The 22,267-nt window shown below is 45.7% G+C and overlaps 1 protein-coding gene across 1 annotated transcript in view; it reads left to right on the forward strand.

The window, feature by feature from the left end:
- The window catches only part of LOC135900103 (transmembrane channel-like protein 1), a 122,729-nt gene that overhangs the window by 10,543 nt on the left and 89,919 nt on the right, over positions 1-22,267 (forward strand). Inside the window, exon 2 of the mRNA XM_065429550.1 lies at positions 19,397-19,610. Coding sequence (XP_065285622.1) covers positions 19,414-19,610 — 197 coding nt within the window. The 5' untranslated portion in view covers positions 19,397-19,413. The remainder of the gene's footprint in view (positions 1-19,396; positions 19,611-22,267) is intronic.

The following is a 22,267-nucleotide window of genomic DNA, read 5'->3' on the forward strand; positions in this document are numbered from 1 at the left end:
AATTGGAAATCTGGTGAGGCATTATTCGAATGGCAAACTTGACGTATGGAAACAAAATTGTTGTAACTGCGCTTACACAAATATTATCTGAGGGCTCTGTAGTCTCGACCACGATGCTTCAAAAAACACAGATGGTTCAGTGATAAATACATATTGCGTATTTATTTTTAAAAAGTCATACATTTTAAAAATGTCTGAGCCGTAAGCATGCGGAATCTGCAATCAAGGGTTGGTATATGAGCTTCCTGATATAAAACAGTGTTCGCAACGAATCTAGGTAGCCCGATGCATAAGCGTAGGGCTTCCCTTTCAAAAAAAAATTATGAGAGGCTTAATTTTGTACGCGGGGCCATCGGAAAATAATACGCAGCCGAATTATAATATGGGCGGAACATACATCTGGTATATCTCCAGTAAGGTATCCCTGCTTAGTCCAGAGCAAGGGTGGCTGAGCCGGCGGAGCAGAGCGACGGCACGTTCTGCCTTGGTTTATGATGTTCAATGTGACTGCGCCAGGTGAGCTTGCCATAGTAAATAACACCAAGGTACATGACTGAGTCAACTTGAGGAATGATTTCCTGGCGTTATTGTGGAGATATATGCCCCTGTGCACTTAACGGAAATTAAAGGGACCCTGAAACACTTTTGACGATTTTCTACAAACGTACTGAGTCGTTACGACGTACGGAGTAGGTCCTTCTGATCATTAATTGACACATCTAAGTGCTCTGCGTAAAGCGTGTAACTTATTATAAGGTTTTAAAAATGCACATCGCTGCCGAGCGCAGCGCACTGCTCGGCGGCATTTTAAGCCGCCCCTACCCATATGACCGAAATCACCCATATGACGCCAGTGGGGCGAGCTATCCGATTGGCTGACCAGGGCGCGTGATCGATAATTTTTCCAACTTTATGGTAAACGAATGATCTTCGTAATAGTTGGAATGTTAGTTAATTTGTTTTTTATAAAAAGAAAGCAACATAAAGAGAATGCTCAAGAACAATTTTTCAGTACACTTAAGCACTTCCGGCACACAGCAAGTGTCGTCTGCTTGTGTTACAACGTATTCCATTTTGACGAGAGCTCCGCGGTCAGAGTTGTTCTCAGTCTTTTCGCGAGCGCTATAATTCGACTTTGTTGCCTTGTGGACTGCAAACGTAGCGACTGGCAATATGTCAAGCTGCGACATCATGTCCCTCTGCAAGGCAGCGTACGAGCGAACTGGCTGCTGCGCATCGGACTGCAGCTATCTGATCGGCGCCAGAATTTGCGCGTTTTTGGCCGTCACTTTACACCGGAAGATTACTAACGCAATAGCGTTTCGCGAGTCCTGTATTAGGGCAAACGTAAGCGCAAGGGGACAAGGTCTGGCCGCTTCACTGTGCCGTAACGGGATGAGCCGAGATGAGCAGAAGGGCAAATGTGAATGGTCTGCACGGTGCAGCTACCTGGTGGCATGAAGCTCAACCATACGCAGTAGCAGCAACGAAGCGTATTCTTCTTTGCTGCTGGTGCGTATTTCTCGCAGGAGTGTAATAATGAACACGTTGTTTTTATAAATGTTTAAAATGTTTTACACTTGATTAGAGCAATATTAGCGCTTTGTTTGGCTGGTTAAGCGCTGCGCCAACAAGTGTCTGGACCGCGCAGACCGATCAGGCCGCTCACATACGTCTACGCCAAAGTTCCTTCATCAGCTTCAGTTTATGCCTCCAGTCATTTGCCGAAATGACCAGCTTGCCTGTGGTTACCGGAATACCAGACGCGTTCGGAGCTACGACAGAATGCTCGCAACGCACGCTGCTTCGATAGCTCTCGCTTGGGGTCGACAGCCAAGCGGCTAGCGGAGAGGTTTCGCGCGGGCGGGGCGGGCTCCAAACAACCGGAAGTGGACGATGTGACGTCGTATCGTGACGCAGGACCAGTAAAGGCGGAGCTTAGCCCCTCTCGCTCGGCGAACGAGTTGAGGAGGAAAAGCATGGTTGGGGAGGAGGGTAACTTCTAATCGCTTGTAGCTCCATTAATACGTAACGCTTCACTTAAATTGTGGTGCGAATGTTCTACTTAAGCTGTACCCTACGCGTCTACAAAATTTGTCCGAACCGTTTCAGGGGCCCTTTAACGACATGCATAACCCCTATGTCTATAGCATGCCTAAGTAATTCTTGAACGATTGATTTAGTGAGTGTATATTAGTTGCGGACGTAAAAATGCGATATCGTCCGCATAAACATTGGGCCATATAATATAAAACTATCCCAATATGTTTTTATTCCGATCTTCTGGCGTCATATTTGCGTAACCGCCAACGCAAGCATCGGGCGGTGACCCGCAGGGTTGTCTGAACAGACCAATCAAACGCTGTCCTCGTTTATAGGAAGTAACTTTTGTTTGCTTGAAAAACTAATAACATTACTCACACTGAGCGACATTGTCTTACCTAATTGGCTGACAAGAGGCGAGGAGCACGTTCAAGTGGAGGGGGATTCGATGGGGCCGAGCCAGTGCACTGAAAAGCGATAACTGGATGAAGAAAGGGGTGCCGGCGTCTGCGATTGGTCCGCTTTGCCTTACTTGGTTTCGCGGCGGCATGCAACGGAAGGTTAAGAATACCGCTAAAACGGATCCTCAGCAAAGAAGACTTGGCAGAGCGAGGTCGTAAACGTACCGAAACTGCTTGAAAGCGTTACACGGCCACGCAAAAAGGTTTCTTGTACGCAAATAAACCCATGCTCTCCAGTAGGTGCGAGTAGCCAGTGCCTGAGCGATAGCCGGCAGCCATCATTTATTCCTTTCGGAAAGGGGCAGCCTGCGGCTATTCAGGAAAAAAATCAGTTTTGTCATTATGGCATATGGCATATTAATGCACCGTTAACAAGTACACTTCACTTTGACGCAGTGAGTTTTCGCGGTTTTGTGGCGTCGCGTGCCAGGCAGGTGAAGTGGGTGCAGCCCGAAAACTTTTGACCAATAGCCGAGGGTTTATGCCTAAAAGGCGTCGAATCAGAAATAACTATTCTTTTTTGTTAGGCCCAATGATGCATAATCGGTGTGTACGCGTCATATCCGATTGGGAGCTATCGCGCTTTTCGTGACGTCGCGTGACAGACAGGCGAAGTGGGGGTGGTTCAAAACAGTTTTTGACCAATCGCGTAGGGCTGATTGCAGAATTGGAGTAGAAAAGTTTGGAATAGCTTTACGTTATTGCGCCCATGTTCTTTTTGAGACAAATGAATTGTACTTAGCAAAATGTTAAATAAAATAGGGGAAAGAACGGCACCCTATGGTACACCTCTTGTCACCTTGTGTTCAGACGTCGATATACCGCATTGATAACTATAAAACTGTCTATCTCTCATAAATTCATTGATCCAAACGGTTATATATCTAGGGAAATTCGTGCACTCAAGCTTATTGAACAGAATACGATATCCTACAGAGTGTCGGAGTCGTCGGACGATCTCGCCGCTGCCACCAGTTGTAAGGGTTGTAGGTCGTAGGGAGGAACTTGGGGGGGCAGGACTAGGCAAGCAAGATTTATTTACAGATATACATTAGAACAGGGGATACATTCGACAGTCTAGCGTGACTCCCAAATGGGGCACGCAAGATGAAGCATACAGCATACGAGCACGACGCTCCAAACACACCCAGCACAGTGTTGGTCGAGCACGAGCACACAGCTCACGAGTACGATCACGAGCAGACTGACGAGCACACTCTAGCAGCGACAAACAGCTGCTTATAAACACTGTGTCCTCCCTTGATCCCTAGGTAAGGGAAACGTTCGACCAGACATCGTACCAGAGCCGCCTTTTCGTAGCGTCCACCGTCATCGAAGTTGACCCGCCTTTTTGGAAGAGGAGGGCTCACACACACACGTACGCACTTTGGATTCTCAGAAACCGAGTTGAGCGCGTCCTCGTAGCCAAGTGGTCACGCCTGACCCCAGCCGGCGCCTCTAAATTCCAGAGCTGGCTTTCTCCTGTAGTCGCCACGAGTGTCAGCAGTCTGTGACGAATCCTGGGGCCCGAGGAAAACGTACCGCAAAGCACCCTTTTGTTATGGAAGCTCTTCTTGCTGCAGAGAGACCATGAAGACCCGGCAAATCAACCAACAATACACAGGGCGCCAAACGTTGCCAGCCCTGCTGCCATCGCCGATTCTCCGAACGAGGCGCATGGTGGATTAACGCTGCCGTAGTCTCCAGTTCTCCGAAGGAAGTTCATGGTTGGTTATTGCTGTCGTCCTCGCTGGTTCTCTGAAGGGCGCCACCACCGTGGGTTGATCGAAGCACGTGCAGCGGGCTGAAATCGCTTTGCAGAGCAGTACCCCTGCAGGCCGATCGTAACAAGCATCGTTTAATTTTGCTACATCTATAGCGTCACCAAAGCTGCGTACTCTCGTTTGCCGCGAGCAAGTTCAATGCGGCTCTCTATTTCTACATGGGTGCACCATATGGAGTGCCCGGGACGAAATTCAATTTGACAAGGACTGAAAAGTATATCTTCGTGCTTGATATTTGTTATACGGCCTTGAACAACCGTATCTATTAGTTTGTCAAACACTGCGCTTGACGCAGACGAGGCAGACACAAGCTGACAAGCTGGAAGAATGGGCGTTTATTTGCAGTGCACGTCGAAATATAAAGACAGGTTAAGGAAGGAGGGGAAGGGAAACAAAGTAAGCAAACATAAGATAGGCAACCAGATTGGCACGTGTAGCTGTCGACTACATCTGAGAAATGAGAAAAACACTGCAGTTATAACATTTCTCGATCAATAATACGGAAGACGCTGCACAGGTCTGCGCTCTCGTGTTGAGCGTCTGAGTTCTGTGTCCACTGTAGGTTCACCGTTTCTCTCTTGTGCGTTCAGGGATTGGGGTGATGACTGACGCTGTGGTGGTGACGTTTCACGAGTTTCGGCTCTTGCCTTTGGCCTTGCTCTGGGAGTTCCTTGAGGAGTTCTCGAGATGGACGAGCTTTCACTTTCCCTGTGGCGTTGGGTAGCCGTCGTGTCGTTCCTTGTGTGAACTTGATCAACGTGTCGCCGAACGAGACCCTCAGGCACTTCCACTGTCAACATCCTAGCTCCGTCTGCTCACTTTACCGTGCCCATCTTCCACTTATCACCTTTACCAAAGTTACGGACGTAAACACTTGTGTCTGGTGCGAGGGTCCAGTCATCCGATGTTCCCGATCTTCCTGCAACCAAAGGAGGAAAAGATGTGTCGAGGCGGGACCAGGGCCGCTATATTGTAGTGATGCCTTATGCCTTATTCTATGCTGTTCTTATCATCCACCACACACGGCCGCCTGATCCCGTTGATAATGTGGGCAGACCGTCGCTCTTACCACTGGCCAAGCGCGAAAAGCCTGAAAAAGCATAGAATCGGAAAAGGCATCGCTACAAAATACCGGCCCAGATTTGGTAGCCAAGAAGAAGTTCTGAAGGAGACTTGCCCGATGCAAGGGTTGTTCTCCGGTAGTTGAAAAGTAGTCTGCAAAGGCAATCTTCTAATCTGCCCTGGTTCATCTTCAGCCCATATTTAACAGTTCGGACGGCTCTCTCTGCTAAGCCGTTCGACTGTGGATGAAACGCAGCCGTGCGCAGGTGGGTTATGTTATTGTTCGCAAAATCAGTAAATACTTGGCTAGTGAACTGCGTCCCATTATCTGAAAGAATGGTGCGAGGAATGCCGAACCTGCGAAAGAAGCTGCGCAGGCAAGTAATAGTCGAAGACATGGTCGCCTGTTTCATTGGTACAGCCTCAATCCGTTTGTTGCGAGCATCTACGAGAACAAGGGTCATGTTTCCTTTGATTGGCCCCGCGAAATCTAGATGCACTTTCGACCAGTTTTCCTGGCAGGTCGGCCAGTTAACTTGCGGAGCAGATACCGGCAATGGTCGATTTTGGATTCAGCTTGTGCACCCCGCTGACAGTTGTTCTATGGCATGGTCCATTCCTGGCCACCAGAAAGCTGACCGAGTGATTGATTTCATCGCCGATGATCCTTGATGTGTCTCGTGCAACATGTGCAACATTCTATGTTGCACGTTAACTAGAATGACAACTCTACGGCCCCAATACAGCAAACGGTGGGCCAATGACAGTTCCAGTCTGCGGTCGTAAAAGGGAAGTAAGCATTAGAGCTTGGAGGTCACCCATCTCTTGTGTACTGCACGACCTTTGAAAGTACTGCGTCACCTGCCGTCAGTGCCTGCAGTTCTACCCACACCGCCCCCTCCTGGACACATGCGAGTGCCATAACGTAGTCAGGTGGCTCCCCTTCCGTGGTTGGCTCCAAAGTTTCTTGTGACAACCTATTAAGCGCGTTCGAGTTCAGGAGCTGCTTGCCTGGCGATTACTGTAACTTGTAGCGAAATCCTCCCAAATACAGCGCCCAGCGCTGAATGCGAGCAGCAGCCAGAGGCGCAGTGGGCCGATCCGGTCTCAGCAGGCCCAGAAGCGGCTGGTGATCTGTGACCAGGATGAATTCTCGCCCTAGAAGGTAACCACGCAACTTCATTACTCCAAATACGAGGGCCAGTGCTTCACGTTCAAGTTGCGAATGATTTTTTTCTGCTTTCATACCATACATACCCGATGGCCCAAGTTGTCTATTTTCAATTTGTTTATGCGGGCACATTCCTAGTGACCCAGGTTGGCGTGAAAGAGGTTAGATATGGACGGACAGAATGAGAAGTGCATGACGTTCGTAAAGAACGCTAATCTCAGTAAAATAAGCATTACTTAGCTTCTTTTTTTCCCTGTTTAAGCGTAGTTATGAGCTAGACGCTGATAACTTCTGCCTTAGAGATTTTCTAACCACTTCGACTCTTACATGACACACCATATCATTTGACTGTTGGAGCAAGTTCCGTTTTTGGAGCAGAAGCTAGGCTAGGAATGATGACCAGCTATGTCATTCCAAATATAAACGTTTCAACAAAGTGCAGTAGACAAACGGTTCCATCGCTCAAGCTTACAGGCGTTCTGACCAACACTTGGAGATCAGCAGCTTGCAATGCTCGCAAAGCTGTCGCCGCCCCTGCTGCACTTTATTTTCTGTTGCCAAAGTATATTTTCGCAGCATGGAAAAAGACAAAAGAGTTAGTCGCTTAAGTGAAGAAAATTTCTTGACCATGGCCTAACCGCAGAAAACGAGGAAGCGAAAACAATAAGGTCAGTTCATAAGAAGGCTACCGCGAGTAGTATAAAAAAGTAGCCGTTGCCACACAAATTCAGAGCCATTTTGCAATGAGTGCTGAAGCACACTTGTAATCTTCCTCGCTAAGCATACTCAAGAAGCCTTTTATATAGACCATCATTCTTAAAGCAGATGTTTGAATGAAACTTTGCTAGCAAGATATTATGCTTCAGGCGGACAACTTCAGACAACGGTTACGTTAGGGTCTGCCTAAAATGAGGCACGCCCTGCGGCCGAGTGTGCTCAGAAAAAGGAAAGGAAAAGAAATATTAACTTACACGAAGCCTGTTTGCCCAATATGCGCTTGTTAATTCCGGCGGTGAATAACATAACACACAGTAAGATTACACGTTATCTGCTGTAGTCAACACATCAAGTTGAAGCAAAAAAGGAAAGGGAGATACTTAATGAATTGGATTCTGCGCTATTACGTGCCAAAATTATGATTTGATCATGAGCCACGCCGCAGTGGGGGACTGCGGATTAATTTTGACACGGGCGTTTTCGTATTTCGCTCCCATAGAAATACGGCCGCCACGGCCGAGATTTGATCTCGTGACCTCGAGCTTAGCAGCGAGAGGTACTTGATATTCGCCAGCAGCTACAATTGCAAAATATTACATTGCTATTATTCAGTTATGTGCGTGTCATGCCGCTGATGCGCGTACAAAAGAAAATATATTAATTAGGATAGGACACGCTGCCTTCTATTCTCCACAATTGAATGACGGGAAATTGAAATACTGTCTACAATCAGGCGAACACCAGCAATATTTCTAAATTTCCCGTCAGTCGCCCTTTCCACATGACATGATGCACGCAGAAAAGTATAAGTTGCACAAAAATGGGAACCTTTTTAATTTCCATCATGCATTTATATTTTAATGCATGGCAGTAATATAGGAGTTCCACAGTACTACAATTTTGGCTCCCGCGTATCACCCTGATTTATCTGGACAGTAAGTATTTACGGGTAACAACGTGTAGTTTTCAGAAGGGGTTAAACAGATGCAACGCGAACAGCACATGTACCAGTGGCAACGCATTCCACGATAGCAACGTCTGCGCGGCGATAGGGCCGTCATATCGTTGATGAATAACAGTAAAATGTGGCTGTCTCCAGACAGTCAGAGCTTGCCGACACGGCCGACCGTTTGCATACTGTTGGCGCCGGCAGACTATGACAGGGGCGCCGACACGATGTAGGCCGCTGTCGCTGGAACAAATTGGCGGGTTGTCGTCCTACAGTGTGGCCGCGCCTTTAGCACAAAATGCATGCGTTTTTTACGCAAACCGGGTGGTGTCCACACGCAGTAACGAGACAGCTGCGTATCGACGCCACTCGGCTTTGCATTTACGAGCACGTGAGCGCTCGCGTTCGAACTCGTCCTTCGTTTCGTGTCGACGCTCCTCCGCCTCGTGTTCCTGGACGAAATGTTCGCCGCGCTCCTCAGTGCTCATCGCCGGCATTCAACGGTGTTCCACTTCTCGTTTGCGTTCTAAACTGCGCTCGAAGACGTCCCTGCCCCACTTAACGCTTCTTCCGAGCCTCTGTATTCTCCGCACTCCGTACCCGATTCGACCCCCTTTTGTTCGCATTGAAACTCACGTCCGTGCTTGGTGTCTCTGCGGGAGCAGCTCATCCCTCAAAAATAGCAGTCAGCAGCCACTATGTGGAGGAAGAAGCTTTGTTCTAAATGCTGGGTGATCACACTTAAGTGTTACGGAATTTTGAAAAATGGTCTGTTCCGGATCTTTGTAGTACTTGGGCTCGATTATTCAGAGAGGCGGATATTGCTTTCACGATAAATCGAAACACATATTCAACTAATTACCGGAAATTCACTAATTAACTTCCTAAATAATTACTTTACGGCGCATGTTGCAATTTACGCATTGTAGCCGCTGAGTTCGCAAGGCGTATCCACTTTGAATGAATTTCCAGAATGACGCCAGTTCGGAGATATGTGCCATCAAACTTGCCGTAAAAATGAACTGTTGTTCCATTTTTTTTAAACAAAACGCTCCTTTATGCAATGAAGCACGAAAGTAACAGGAAAGCCCATGTTCCCATACTTTGGGAAATAATATCTCGACACTGGTGTCCTCCTGGAAATTCATTTCAAGTGGGCACGTCTTGCAAACTCATCCGGCTACAATTCGTAAACTGCCATATGTGCCGTAATGTAATTAATTTAACAGTTAATTAGTACATATTTGTTAATTATATGGATTTGTGCTCCGATTTCTCGAGCTTGTAATGTCCGCCTCTTGGAATAATACAGCTCAAGGACAAGGAGTAGGCTGTCTGCCAAAGGCGATCTTTAAAAATTTCGTAAAACTCGCACTGTATATTATAACATACGGAGAAACAGGTTAGGAAAATCTAGAGCTTCTTTGTGAGCGTTATATTGTTCAAGCTACTTGCCGCGGCACGTAGAAAACGTCTTAAGGTCCTCAAACGAAGCGCAGTGGCGGAAGCTATGTTCGATACTGATTACCCGCCGTGGTTGCTCAGGGGCTATGGTGTTGGGCTGCTGAACACGAGGTAGCGGGATCGAATCCCGGCCATGACGGCCGCATTTCGGTGGGGGCGAAAACACCCATGCACTTAGATTTAGGTCCACGTTAAAGAACCCCAGGTGGTCGAAATTTCCGGAGTCCTCCACTACGGCGTGCCGCATAATCAGAAAGTGGTTTTGGCACGTAAAATACCATATTTTTATTTTCGATACTGATCGTCGTATTAAAGCAACATATGTGTTGGAGATGCTTTGCATTGATTCCCGCCTATAACATTTCCATCGTACGAGGAGCGGGGAGTCCCTTCAGGGAACTCACTGTGTCACCTACGATGTTTCTGTGGAGCACTGTCTCATTGAGTACCCCACAACAATGATCAGCAGCAAGAGATCCTGCGAGAGAGAGAGAGAGAGAGAGAGAGAGAGATAAACGTCAACTGCTCATTAAGAAAGTATTTCAACTGGCGTTGTTCTACAGTAAATAAAAGCTGATTTCGTTGTGAATTTTAGTGCACAATTTTTATGGTACGCTGTTATCTTTAGTTTATGCTCTAGCACTCTACAAGAAAACCGTGGCTAACAACCGGCATTTTAAAGTCATTAAATTACAAAGATAACATTTATAGGAAACTACCGCGAGAACCACACAACGTCACATTAAATAACAAGTATAGGACGTACAAGAAAAAGCTTGAAAGCCTAAACATGATTTCTAAGCGAAAAGCGAAATTATTTACACGCTAAAATTAAACAAGCACATGGTGACTCAAAAGCTAGATAGAAAGTGATAACTACCACTCTAAACTCGTGCAACGCAAAGACTATAAGTGGAGTCTTGGTAACTGGCACGATAGTAAATGATTTTTCTATTAATACTAAAAGCTTCAACAGTTGCTTCAATACAATGACCAATAATTTAATTGTAGATAAGTCACGTACATCCCAATCAGACAGAGTCACAACAACCAACCCTCCCAGTTTTCTCTTTCTTAAGCCTACTGAACCTCATGAGGTCAACAATATAATCCTCTCTTTAAGAAATGCTTGATCAACCAGTCTAGACTTGGTATCTGTACCACTGCCAAAACATCCTTCAATGATTATATGCGAACCCCTATCACATATCATTAACGAAGTGTCCGTTTCAGGGTCGTTCCCGACGCTATTAAAATTTTCCAAGGTTGTGCCAGTGTTTAAGAAAGGGTATAAGATGAATATGTCCAATTACCGACCAATATCCGTGCTGTCCCCATTTTCCATAATTTTTGAGAAAGTAGTGCTAGCCCGATTGAATAAGTTTTTCACAGCGCACATCATTTATGCTGAAGAGGAATACGGATATATAGAAAGATAGTCGTCTGAGGCAGCGTTAATTAACACTGAAAAAAAAATCTAAAATAAACTTAAGAAGAAAATTAACCGTGGGTATTTTCATTGACCTAACCAAGGATTTTGATCTTGTGAACCACGACATATTACTAAAAATAACCTTGAAAAGTATGGTATTCGTGGAGCAACCTTAAGCCTAATTAGCACATATTTGAGAAATCGGCAGCATTACGTAGTGGTGAACAATATGTCGTCATCCCAAATGATAACTAAATGTGGAATTCCTCAGGCATCGATATTAGGCCCTTTTTTGTAGCATACCTCAACGATTTACCCGACTATCTCTCAGAAGACGATACCAATATTACGATACAGCTGGTACGTAAACAAATCTTTACAAAGAAGGTAATGATGTCCTACTATAGATATCTAACTGGCTTCAATCTAACTGTCCTCTTGCAAACGCAAAGAAAAGTAACTATATAGTTTTCGCTGCAAATTACCAACAGTTATAATAGCATAGCAGCCATTTATAAGCTACAAAACTAAGCTTCTCTCTTTTCTGCTTGCGTCACTTGCTCAACGAGTATGTACCATATTTGTGCTGTCTCAAATTCTCACGCGCTCTAGTGTTTATATAACAGCATATAACATATAACTTCACAACTCCTACGAGAGTTATGGGGCCCCACCTTTTTACCATACCCACATACCCAATGCACATATCTTCATGTGATCAATAAACAACTTGAAGATTGATGCGTAGATGTGTATTTCACACTGCTGGTGTTTTTGTAAATGTCTGTGTTTTCTGTACTCTCTGAAATAATTGGTGCTTAGCCTATGCTGCCTTTGCGTTCTCTTAATTGAGCACGAGAGCCAAGCGCTTTAGATTCTGTTAAATCTGTACCCACACCCTCTTTAACGCCCCAAAGGCCCTGTGGTCAAATAAATAAATAAATAAATAAATAAATAAATAAATAAATAAATAAATAAATAAATAAATAAATAAATATGTTTACATATTGAGCGTGGATCGCTTGCTAACGTCTCGTTTGTCTATGCCCATAATTATTTTTCCATAGCTACTTTCCTTGTTGACTAAGATTCAGGTATAACCGGCCCACCAGGGGTAGAACTTTCGATACTTCGCAGCAAACAGAAAACGGCAGTATGCATTCGTGAGCTCGCAATACATATTTTTCGCCGTTAGCCTATCAATTTGCGACCTGGAGCAGGCTATACTCAAGGCTTTCCATTTAAGCCTTCTCTACTCATGCTGTTTTCAGCATACGATTCTTTAAGTACACATCCTAGTGTCATCAAATTGGATAACGCATGCTACAGCACAGTTTTGCAGACTGATTGGCCTTGGCTGCACCCGACAGTCTCCGACCATCGGGAAAATTCCACTGTCGGCTGCATTTATTTCTTTTTTTTCTTTTTGCTTCGCCGCTCTCGGTTTGAAAATGAGTGGTCGTGAAGACTTAGAGCAGGTGTTCGCGAACGTTACTGGGCGACAAAATCGATACTAGCAGAGGAGGGATTACCATGTCTGGGCAAACGTGAAGGGTTCGGCGACCTCGCCCTCTCGTTCGCGGAAGCACTTTGCTGCTGCTGCTGCGGCGGCGGCGGTTCCTCACAGGAGCGCTCGTTTGCGGAACTTGCGCACTGCCGGCTGTCATTGTTCCAGCAGCGCGCTCGTTGGTGAGCACGCGTCTCGAGCATCGTCTGCCACTCGCACCGCCGGCTGGTGCGCGCTCCCGTTGCCGCCGTTCTTCTCGGAGAGCCCGACCCACCCGGAGAACGCACGACATGGCGTTTACGCACAGGTGAACATGCATAAGAAGTTGCATTCTCCACCCTCGCATTCACTCATACCTATATATAGGACGAACTGAGGCGCGTTCGTTATGGAGGATTGTACTTTACACTCGACACACTGTTGGCGAGCTTGTCCCATTGGCGTCGACTGCTTTTTAAATGTTTTTCTCGCATTTTTCTTTCTAAGCCGACAAACTTTATTCAGTTCTGTCGACTAATCTGCTACGTGTGCACCCACATCATCCAAAGAGGTGCTCCACAGATGTTCGTACTTATAAACTTTGACTGCATCGTAGGCGTTCAGTTTTAATTTTCTAGGGCCATAATTTAACGCTTGACTTGATTACGTTCGATTTCCACATTATATACTTGTATTGCACGTGGTATATAGGTCTCCTCTGTCAACCAGCGTAACAACTGCTCGCTAAGGCACGGCGTTGGTTACCGGACTACAGGCTCACTCGACCTGCCAAAGCCAAACGTGTGTGGGCCTGTGAGTGCGCCTACCAAGAAAAAAATAACAATAACTTTTGTTAACGAATGATCCCCGTGGCGCGTAATTTTCTGTGCAATACACCCGGAAAAGGAAGTTGCCTGATAAAACTGACCGCTTATAGCGACTGTCTTCTAGTGCTTTTGATTGTTGGATCGTCTCTGCGTAAAGTTGTGTGCGTATTATCAATGAGCATGCACCGAGAAGAGTCCATGCGCATCGGAACAACGGGAACAGTGCAGTAGATTCTCGTGAGTTTCGCATGTTTGGTATTTACAAGCAAATATTCTTCATGAAATTCCTTCAGTTGTCGACCCTCCATTATACGAGTACTTCATATTTACGAACGGGTGGGAGGGGAAAGGCAGATAACACGTTTAGAACAGTGTTCTTATTATGCTTGCATTAATATTAAGTTTGCACATTACTATATTTGCACTTTACGTACGCCGTGAAACCTGATATTTATATGTGGGACAAGAGTAAATTAATTTAGTTCAATATTCTCATCCGAAACATTTCACAAAAGATTGAAAAATTGACCTGTCTGACGTAGGTAACCCAAATGCAGTTAATCATGAGGTGATTTTCACATGCGAAAGTTGGTTGCATCGGCAAAAGATTAATCCGCTAGATTATGGCTAGCTGTATCGCTTACAGACGTGAATTTTGAGATAATCTGCGTCTTCAAAAGCGAATCGCCGTCTTTAAATTATGTTTAAAAGAAGGATTAAAATTCGTCGATGGCTCTTCTTACTTGAGTTACTTTCCATGCATAAATTAATGCTTAATTTTTCACAAAATCTTGGGTAATAAAATGTGCAATAGATCACGCATTTTCCTAAAGAAGTGCAAATGCCTCCATTTTTGTGTCATTTAAGTGAGATTAAAAATGAGAAGTATTAGTTCGTTGTTGAGCCTCGCAAACTTAGGTTAACCTGATTTCTTCGTTTGTACAATGGCGGTGCCCAAGAGTTGGGTTTGAACAGAAAGTGAGCGACACGCAACCTTTATTACGTGCAAGGCGTAGGAAAAAAAATTCAATTACGTTGAGTTTCGATTCCAGCTCTCTTCGAGAAAATAAAGACGAATATACGGGCTCGATCTCCTTAAACGCCGATTTCGTGCTAATTTGGCAGCAGTTTGTACGTGAGGAGTCCTAAAAGTCAGTTTCTTAAACAATGGGAATGAACCGATCATGAAAATATTTTATCGGGATTCGCTTGATCAATTTCGCAATAACGTACTCTTTAGTTTATTCATCGTAGGGCTGATAAATTGACTTAACCGATTCCATATTTTCGTGGGCTCGTTACCGCCGCAACAAACTAGTGTCCTTGCAGCGCCATTTTTAAAGCAATTATTCAGCCATACAAACCTTCAAAAAGCTCAGAAATTGCTTGGGTGAGTAGGTATTCGCTCTGAGAACTACCAAATAGTTGTTTTCTTGGAAGTACGTTCAATTGAGCCAGTTTCGGATTTATTTTCCTAAAAAAAAAGGCGCAAAATAAGTAAGCAATGACAATGAGAATGCACACGAAAAAAGGCAATATGAATGCTGACTAACAACTGATCGTGTTTTTAGGAAACACCAGTAGTACTGTACGAACAGAAGTCTATGCTTTACGATAGCGCCACGCTATATCTCAGTGTTTCTTCATGCACAACCGTAACCCGTGTTCAAAACTGCTATTTCACTATCTGTTAGTGTTAGGGAAGCTTAGCTTAGAGATCTCCATCACCATTACGCTTTGTAGAATGAGCTTCAGTAACCTATTCGCCGTGGTGGCGTAATGGCTTTGGCGTTGCCCTGCTAAGCCTGAGGGCGCCGGCGGATCAAATCCCGACCGCGGCGGCGGCATTTCGGTGGGGACGCGAAATGCAAGGACGCCCGTTAACCATGCATTGGGTGCACGTTAAATATTCCCGGGGGTCTCAATTAATCAGGAGTCTCCCAATACGGCGTGCTTCATAAACATATTGTGGTTTTAGCACGTAAAAAAACCCAGAATTTTCTTTTCCTGTAGTCTCTTGGGACATAACATCTTTGTGTGGATGAAGAATTGTGGTGCGAAGCAACGGCTCAAAGGCACAGTCCGGACAGTGTGCTGCCATGCGAGCCTGTGAAACCTTCCAGATGGTTTTTATGCTCCGGTATAGGTGCGTGTTTGGACATATTTGCTTCTCTGACCAACGTATACACGCGTCCACCTGTGAGAGGGACGTTATGTATACCAAGGAGCACTCGTGCGCGATACGAACTTGACCTCGTGCCTGACTGAACAAAGCGCCTTTGGCCAACCCCTCGATCGAGCTTGATTCTGAATGGCCGCGCTCCCGACATGCTTTTGAGACTGGGCGGGCGAACCGTCGTCTCATGCAACCACAGTTTTGCTTTGGCACGAAGACGCATTAAATAAATAATAAATTATGGGGTTTTACGGGCCAAAACTACGACCTGATTATGAGGCACGCCGTAATAATTTGGTCCATCTGGAGTTCTTAAACGTGCGCCTAAATATACGGCTGTCTTCGCATTTCGCCCCCATCGGAATGCGGCCGCCGTGGCTGAGATTCGATCCCGCGACTTAATGTTTAGCAGCCCAATGCCATAGCCACTAAGCAACCACGGCGGGTCACCGAGGAATCGCGTCTCGAGAAAGTATGGAAGCTTCATTTTTAAAGCAGAATGGTGATGTCTGCGTTAGCCGCGCTTCCTTAACAATATGAAATAGGGAAATTGCAACTTTTAGAACACATGTGACAATCGCACATGATAAGATGCTGTGACATGGCGTGGCGTATGCGTAAGTCAAAGGCTTGTTCTTATAGAATGAGTGTTTCCTGAAAAAAAAAAACAAGTGCTAATAAGCGCCGGTAGTTGCCCTTTCCCGTGTGCTTTGTTGTTGTTTAGGTTGTGCCGAGTTAAGGAAACAGTTTTTTTTGTTAATTTCAGGCTAGGTGAATGAGCGCGTCATGATGATTTCCGTGAACAAGAATCATCGTCTTCTACCTTGGCTCGAACCCTTTGCTGGAAAGAAAGATATCGCCAAGAATAGCCGCAGATGAATCTACAACTGCATGTTCATAGAAATCGCAAGAATTTCAAAACGAGCAGGTTGTGCTTAATTCTCCAAAACCAACTCCACAGATTCTGTTAGGCTCATGGTTTGCTAAAGAATGAAGCTCGGGTGAAATCGGAGAAAACCTTCCTAAAGATGTTTATGAATTCTAATTCACAATTTTATCATAATACACTGCGTGGTGCAGACGCTGCTCTTTCTTCAAACAGCACCGAGAAGATATAGCGATAACACTCAAGCGAAACTGTCAAGTTCTTTAACGGTGGCTTTCGGGAGTGCTTCAAGAAAATGGGCACACACATTCCAAATGGCTGTCGAGATCAATGGCGATTATGTGGAGACACGATAAATTTATCCGATCAAGAAAAGGACACCGGCTATACCCGCTTATTTTAGTGGAAGACAATAAATTTTTGGATATCTCTAGGCTCAGATGTGCTAAAATGTTCTCGTCCCGACAAAGAACAAAAATGGACATAGGATTATGCGCAGGACGTAGGTTTGAGCGAGTTGATACCATGGTTTCACGATGCAGCGCGGAAGACGGCTGGGCACGAAGAAATAAACTGCACACAACAGCGCTTCGTGGGTCCAGTTGATCTATTTGCGCCCCAGTCGTCTCCCGGGCTGAATCGGCAAGTCACAGAACAACGAAAATGACTATCTTGACCCACCCACAACGAAGTGTAGAATGCAGGCTTAGCACCGTCGTTTTTAAAACTTCTTAGCACACCTGAAGAGAAAGGAAACGACAGCTTGTCTTTGGTCTACTGCAACTTGAATAATTACACTAACGAAATTGTTTCTTTTGATTGCTTTCCGATCTGAAAGAAGGAAACGTAAAAAGAAATGCCTTCTATAAGGTGGGCGGTAGAGATAGTCATTTCCTTAAAAATGAGTCATGGCACTGACACAATTGTCAGCAGCTGCATTGTCCCGTAAACCACCCACCGGAGCACGTTCCTGACATGACGCTCGCTAATTTCTTCTTTAGCAGTGTATTTGTTTCACAGCCAGACAAAGAAGTAACTCGCACTGACGGTGTCACATTTATGCAGCTTTAAGTGTTACAACCTCTTTCGTGTCCCAGATAATGGCGGCCTTGTTTTTTTATGGTTAACTTGAGAAACGATGCTTTCTTGTTTTGAGAAGAACCAGCCTCTCTTAATAGCAGGTAGTGATCATTCTTTGCTTTTATTATCAAGCAACTTAATAGCCTCTTCATCGATAGTAATCACTCAAGGCACAAGTTACTATCATGCTCATAAAAGCTTTCCAAAATTGAATATTATTCGCTCACTCTCCTCCTGATTTTGTTGGTGATAAGACGCTCGGGCACCTTTATATTTATGTTTAGGTAAACGCTGCAGTCTTCTTAATGTTTTGAAGCCTGTAAGTATAACGCATTTGCTTGATGACGCATATGTTTGGTGTATCCGTAAACAATTTCGCTGAAGTTTCGCGGGCTGCTAAGGTCATGACGTGACTGCAATCAACATTTGGTGGGTTGATGCCACTGGAATTTCCTAACCTTCACATAGTTCAGTCCGGAAACCTTGAGTCATAAATTTAGCGAGGCATTTAAAAAGTAGGCTATGTAGAGGACTCGTCCTTAATTATTTCTTTGACCAATAAGAGATGTTTAGAGTAAATATTTATATACTATGGGTAGTTCATAGGAGTCACTTTTTCTATATAGAAAGAAGTTATGCTGTCTTCGACATAGGCGTGTCAACTAAAAAACAAGAAAAGCGTGAGTTGCCTTGTTATATCAAAGGGTACCTTTTTCTAAGCGCATTCAAATATACAGTACAAATTACCGAGAATAGGCCTGAGCCGGGAACTCTCCAGCACCGCTGTATTGCAGTTATTTCCTGCTAATGGACGCTGAAGAAAGAGAGAAGAAAAAAAAAACTCGAGAACACCTAAGCACTTCTTATGAGTTGGGAAGTCCAATTAAACGCCGCTGAGCGATCCTTCGAGTTGTGAACGCCTCGCCGACAAGCGAGCGCGTTGACACGCTTGGCCAACGGCTTGGCGCCTCTTGATTTGGCCTTACCGAGGCGCATTTAGAATGCAGTCGAGATCTTGCACGGGCAAGGAACGCGCGGATAATACAGGCTTCCGCGAGTGAGCGTGACGTGGCGTAGCGGCGCTGCCTTCTCCCCACGCAACACATGGTGCGCTATTGCGTCAGCAGGTGTTCCCATGCACCCGCTCTGCTCCGTCGAGGCGTGCTCATGACGTGGCGTCGCAGCGAGTGAGAATTTGGGTGCCATTTTTCGCTTGTCCAGACGACAGATGCCAGCTTTTTCGCTCAGTGGGCCATTTGATGCTTTCGCATCAAAATGAAAATCAGAGAGGTTATCCAGAGTGATTGTCTGGTTGGCTGCTCTGCACTGGGAGAAGGGTAAAGGCTAGAAAATTTAAAAAATCAAGGTATGGAGAATTCGGAGAACACGTCTGTTGTTTTGTTCTTTTCAGAACACGAGTTAACAACGCGCTGATAAAGCAGAATAAAGCTCATGTAGCCTGATTTGAAGACTATGGCCTCGATATGGCAATTCAACGGTTGGATATCTTTGCGGATGCTGCCATAGCAATGGAGATCATCATTATAAAGGCACTTTGGCCAGCATCGGATATTTGCCCTCTGGATCTTCAGAAAAGTGTCCAATCGAGTGCTCAAAAAGGACATCGTGTATCTACTGCATAAACAAACAGGATCTCATTTTGGCGTGTCGCATGCAAGAGTTGACGACCTTTAGGCTCTAGTAGGCACCTTCGCAAAGAAACGTGCTTTGCAATCCTGTGCACGGTCAGCCGAAATAGGATGTGGTGGCAGTGGGTAGAGAGGGCAGAGTCGTACATGATAACGGTTGTCCTTTAGGTGAGGAAAACGAACCATTGACTTTTTTTTCTTGGGAACAGGACAGCGAGCGGTCACCATGGCGGCGACGACGATCACGGAGGACATGGGTGAGGAGGACATGTACCTGGAGATGTATCTACGTCACAAGGGAACCGAGCGGCGTCAAAGCCGCCGTTTTAGCCGGCAATCTTCGTCCAGGAGGGGCTCATCGCCATTCCCATGGGAGACTGCAGCTGGACGCAGACGCCTGTCGTCTTATACTCTCTCCTCGGAGTAAGTAACTGCTGCGGCATTCGCCACTCTCTCGAAATGTTTCCTTTCCGACTTCAATGTGAAACGTTACTGTACGAAGAAAGAAAAGAAAAAAGACGACACACGCACACGCATACTGTTTCTTTGTCTATTCTCTTTCTCGGTTATCATGAATCCGAACCAACTACCCCGCCAACCTGTTTAGCATTTCCAACTACATTGTCAAAGCGCAAAAACATCCTATGCGCGCGCTCTCTGTTGGCCACTCACGTTTCATCAATCTGCATTCCTGTCGACGATTCACTCGCTTTATCGAAGGAGAAGTGTTGAAAAACCTGCTGAATATCGCTTCTCTAGCACTGATATTAGGGGATTTGAGTCGCATAGAAGAGCGAAATGTTGTGTCATGACACTTGCGGTCAATGAGGCAAAAGCTCCGATGCTGCACCATCCGCGTAGGAAGATGGTGCAGCATCGCAACTTTTTATAGAGCTGTTTTTCCTGAGGAATGATTCCAGTAATCTACCGCTTCATTCCATAAATGATTCTAGGAACGAGGGTGCTGAGTTATGTTGGTCAGGGAGGGCATTCATATCGGCGTAGTGTGTCGACAAAATGCCTTCTACGGCTCCCCTAAAGAGGAGTCAGGTTAAACCGCCTGGAGCTTCTCCTATTACGAACTTGCACCGCTGCACCACGATTACGGCTTTGTGGTCCCGTAGCGCTCGTCACCCGTTTCGTGACAGAGCGTTGGTAGCGAAGACTCCGAGCCTGGCGTCGATGAGAATAACAAAAGGGACTTTATACATTATATACAGGTTATCATACAGGACATGAACGGGTCGGCACTGGGGCCGAGTGCTCACAACAAACGCGACTGTTCTCGCACGACGACGTCCGGCGAAAACGCGTGACACATCTCCCCCCAGTCGGGAGCGACACTGTCTCCCGGTGGGTCGGCGGATCCTGTTTTTCAGGCAGCGCGTTGCTGCTTTTATAATCCCCGAGGAACCATTGTCACTCCAACGGCCCAATACAAAGTCAGCACACGACGGTCGTCCGAGGGGTCCAACCAGCGACCGCGCTGGCCACCCGGTTCAAAGTTCGCGCGCGCGGTGACCTCCAGGCAAGGGAGGTGCGGCGCCGGGCTGTCTGGCACACGCCGACACGTCCAAACGTGCGGCTCGCCGAGGCTTCTCCCGCAGCAGGACACCGCTGCCTGACGGCTCAGCATCTTGACTTGTGAAGGGAGAATTAGGGCGCTCGCAGGATAGATTCCGCATCTTGCAGATTCGGAATCCGGGCTTGTGGTAATGGCACAACACTCCATTACATTGCGCAGCAACTCGTATTTTTTTCCCCTTTTCACCAGATTCTTTGACGCCGAGTCTAGAACCTTGTGTGCAACATTTGAACTTCCCACTTTGCGTGTCATATGGTTAAATCTACGACCAAGTGGATCGTTGCGGCATTATCATAAACGCTTTGAAAACTTTTGCAAGTCGCACTGAGATATTTTAAGTTCTTGCAACGTCTCTTTCTATTCCACCACTAGACGCGGAGAGCGCATGACTCCGATGTAAACTCATGGCTTGAACCTTATACAGCGATTCAAATAGGCTCAGAACGAGTATGATTTATGTGACCACCAACGCCCCAAAATGTGGACAAAGAACCCCGAACAGTTATCGTCGTCAAAGAAAATACAGATTATCGCATAACATGTAGTTGCAATAACAGAACCTGAATAAAAAAAAAGCTAAACAAAAAAGAAAAAGAGCTTACGCGCGACTGCAGTCAGACCCGCTTGTATATTTCGTTCCCTCTATTTAAGGAAGTGTCTGGAGCAGGTCGTAAATGCGTGGCCGTGGAATTTTGAACCTTTTAAACGTGAATAACCCACTTATGTGTGACAAACACTTTGAAAAGTTGATGACGCGTGCTTTGTGGAAGTATGCAGAAAAAGTCTCATCATTTATCGGCTGCTCTCAACTTAGTCACGAGAGGCTTTTATGGTTGTGCTATGATCCCCGTGCTAGAACTCTATAGACGGACACTTTTTATGATCAGCTGGTGCAGGAGGTTGTCCCTGCAGGGTGTTCTGGTGTCAGTGTTGTATTAGTTACTTCTGAATAGACAAAAGCTAAATCGAAATGACACTTCCCGTGTTTGTCCATGGAAGTTCCCCGTCGCGGCCTCGCCATGTTGCCAAGAACGTGCAGTATTGCGTGTCCTTATTCACCGATATTTTTTATAACATATGCACAATTTGTGTTTCTCAAGAACGATGCCGACACAGTGACAACTCTTGATTATACCTGACAAATGACCATTAATATATATGTAGAGATTATTAAGAGTGTTTAGGCCATGACTCAAAAAGGGTGGGGCAGGGGGGAGAGGTGCCTTTTAGGAAGGCACCATACGTTGGTATAAAGAATAAAGGGAAACTGAAAGATTTCTTTATTCTGGCATCCTCTACACAGCTACCAAGGTACGCAATTCGGTCCAAAGTCTGGCGCTCCCTGAACTAAACAGAAATTGTTGTGGCAATGAATTATGCGCGCCAGCTTACGTCCGTATACATTAATTAGTTCTAGTCCTTTGTTTTGAAGATCAAGCACGCAAGGTTAACTGGCTGAAGCGCTATTTAAACTACCACTATTTTATTGTGTCTG

This window comes from Dermacentor albipictus, chromosome 1 (assembly GCF_038994185.2).
Source record: "Dermacentor albipictus isolate Rhodes 1998 colony chromosome 1, USDA_Dalb.pri_finalv2, whole genome shotgun sequence".
NCBI lineage: Eukaryota > Metazoa > Arthropoda > Arachnida > Ixodida > Ixodidae > Dermacentor > Dermacentor albipictus.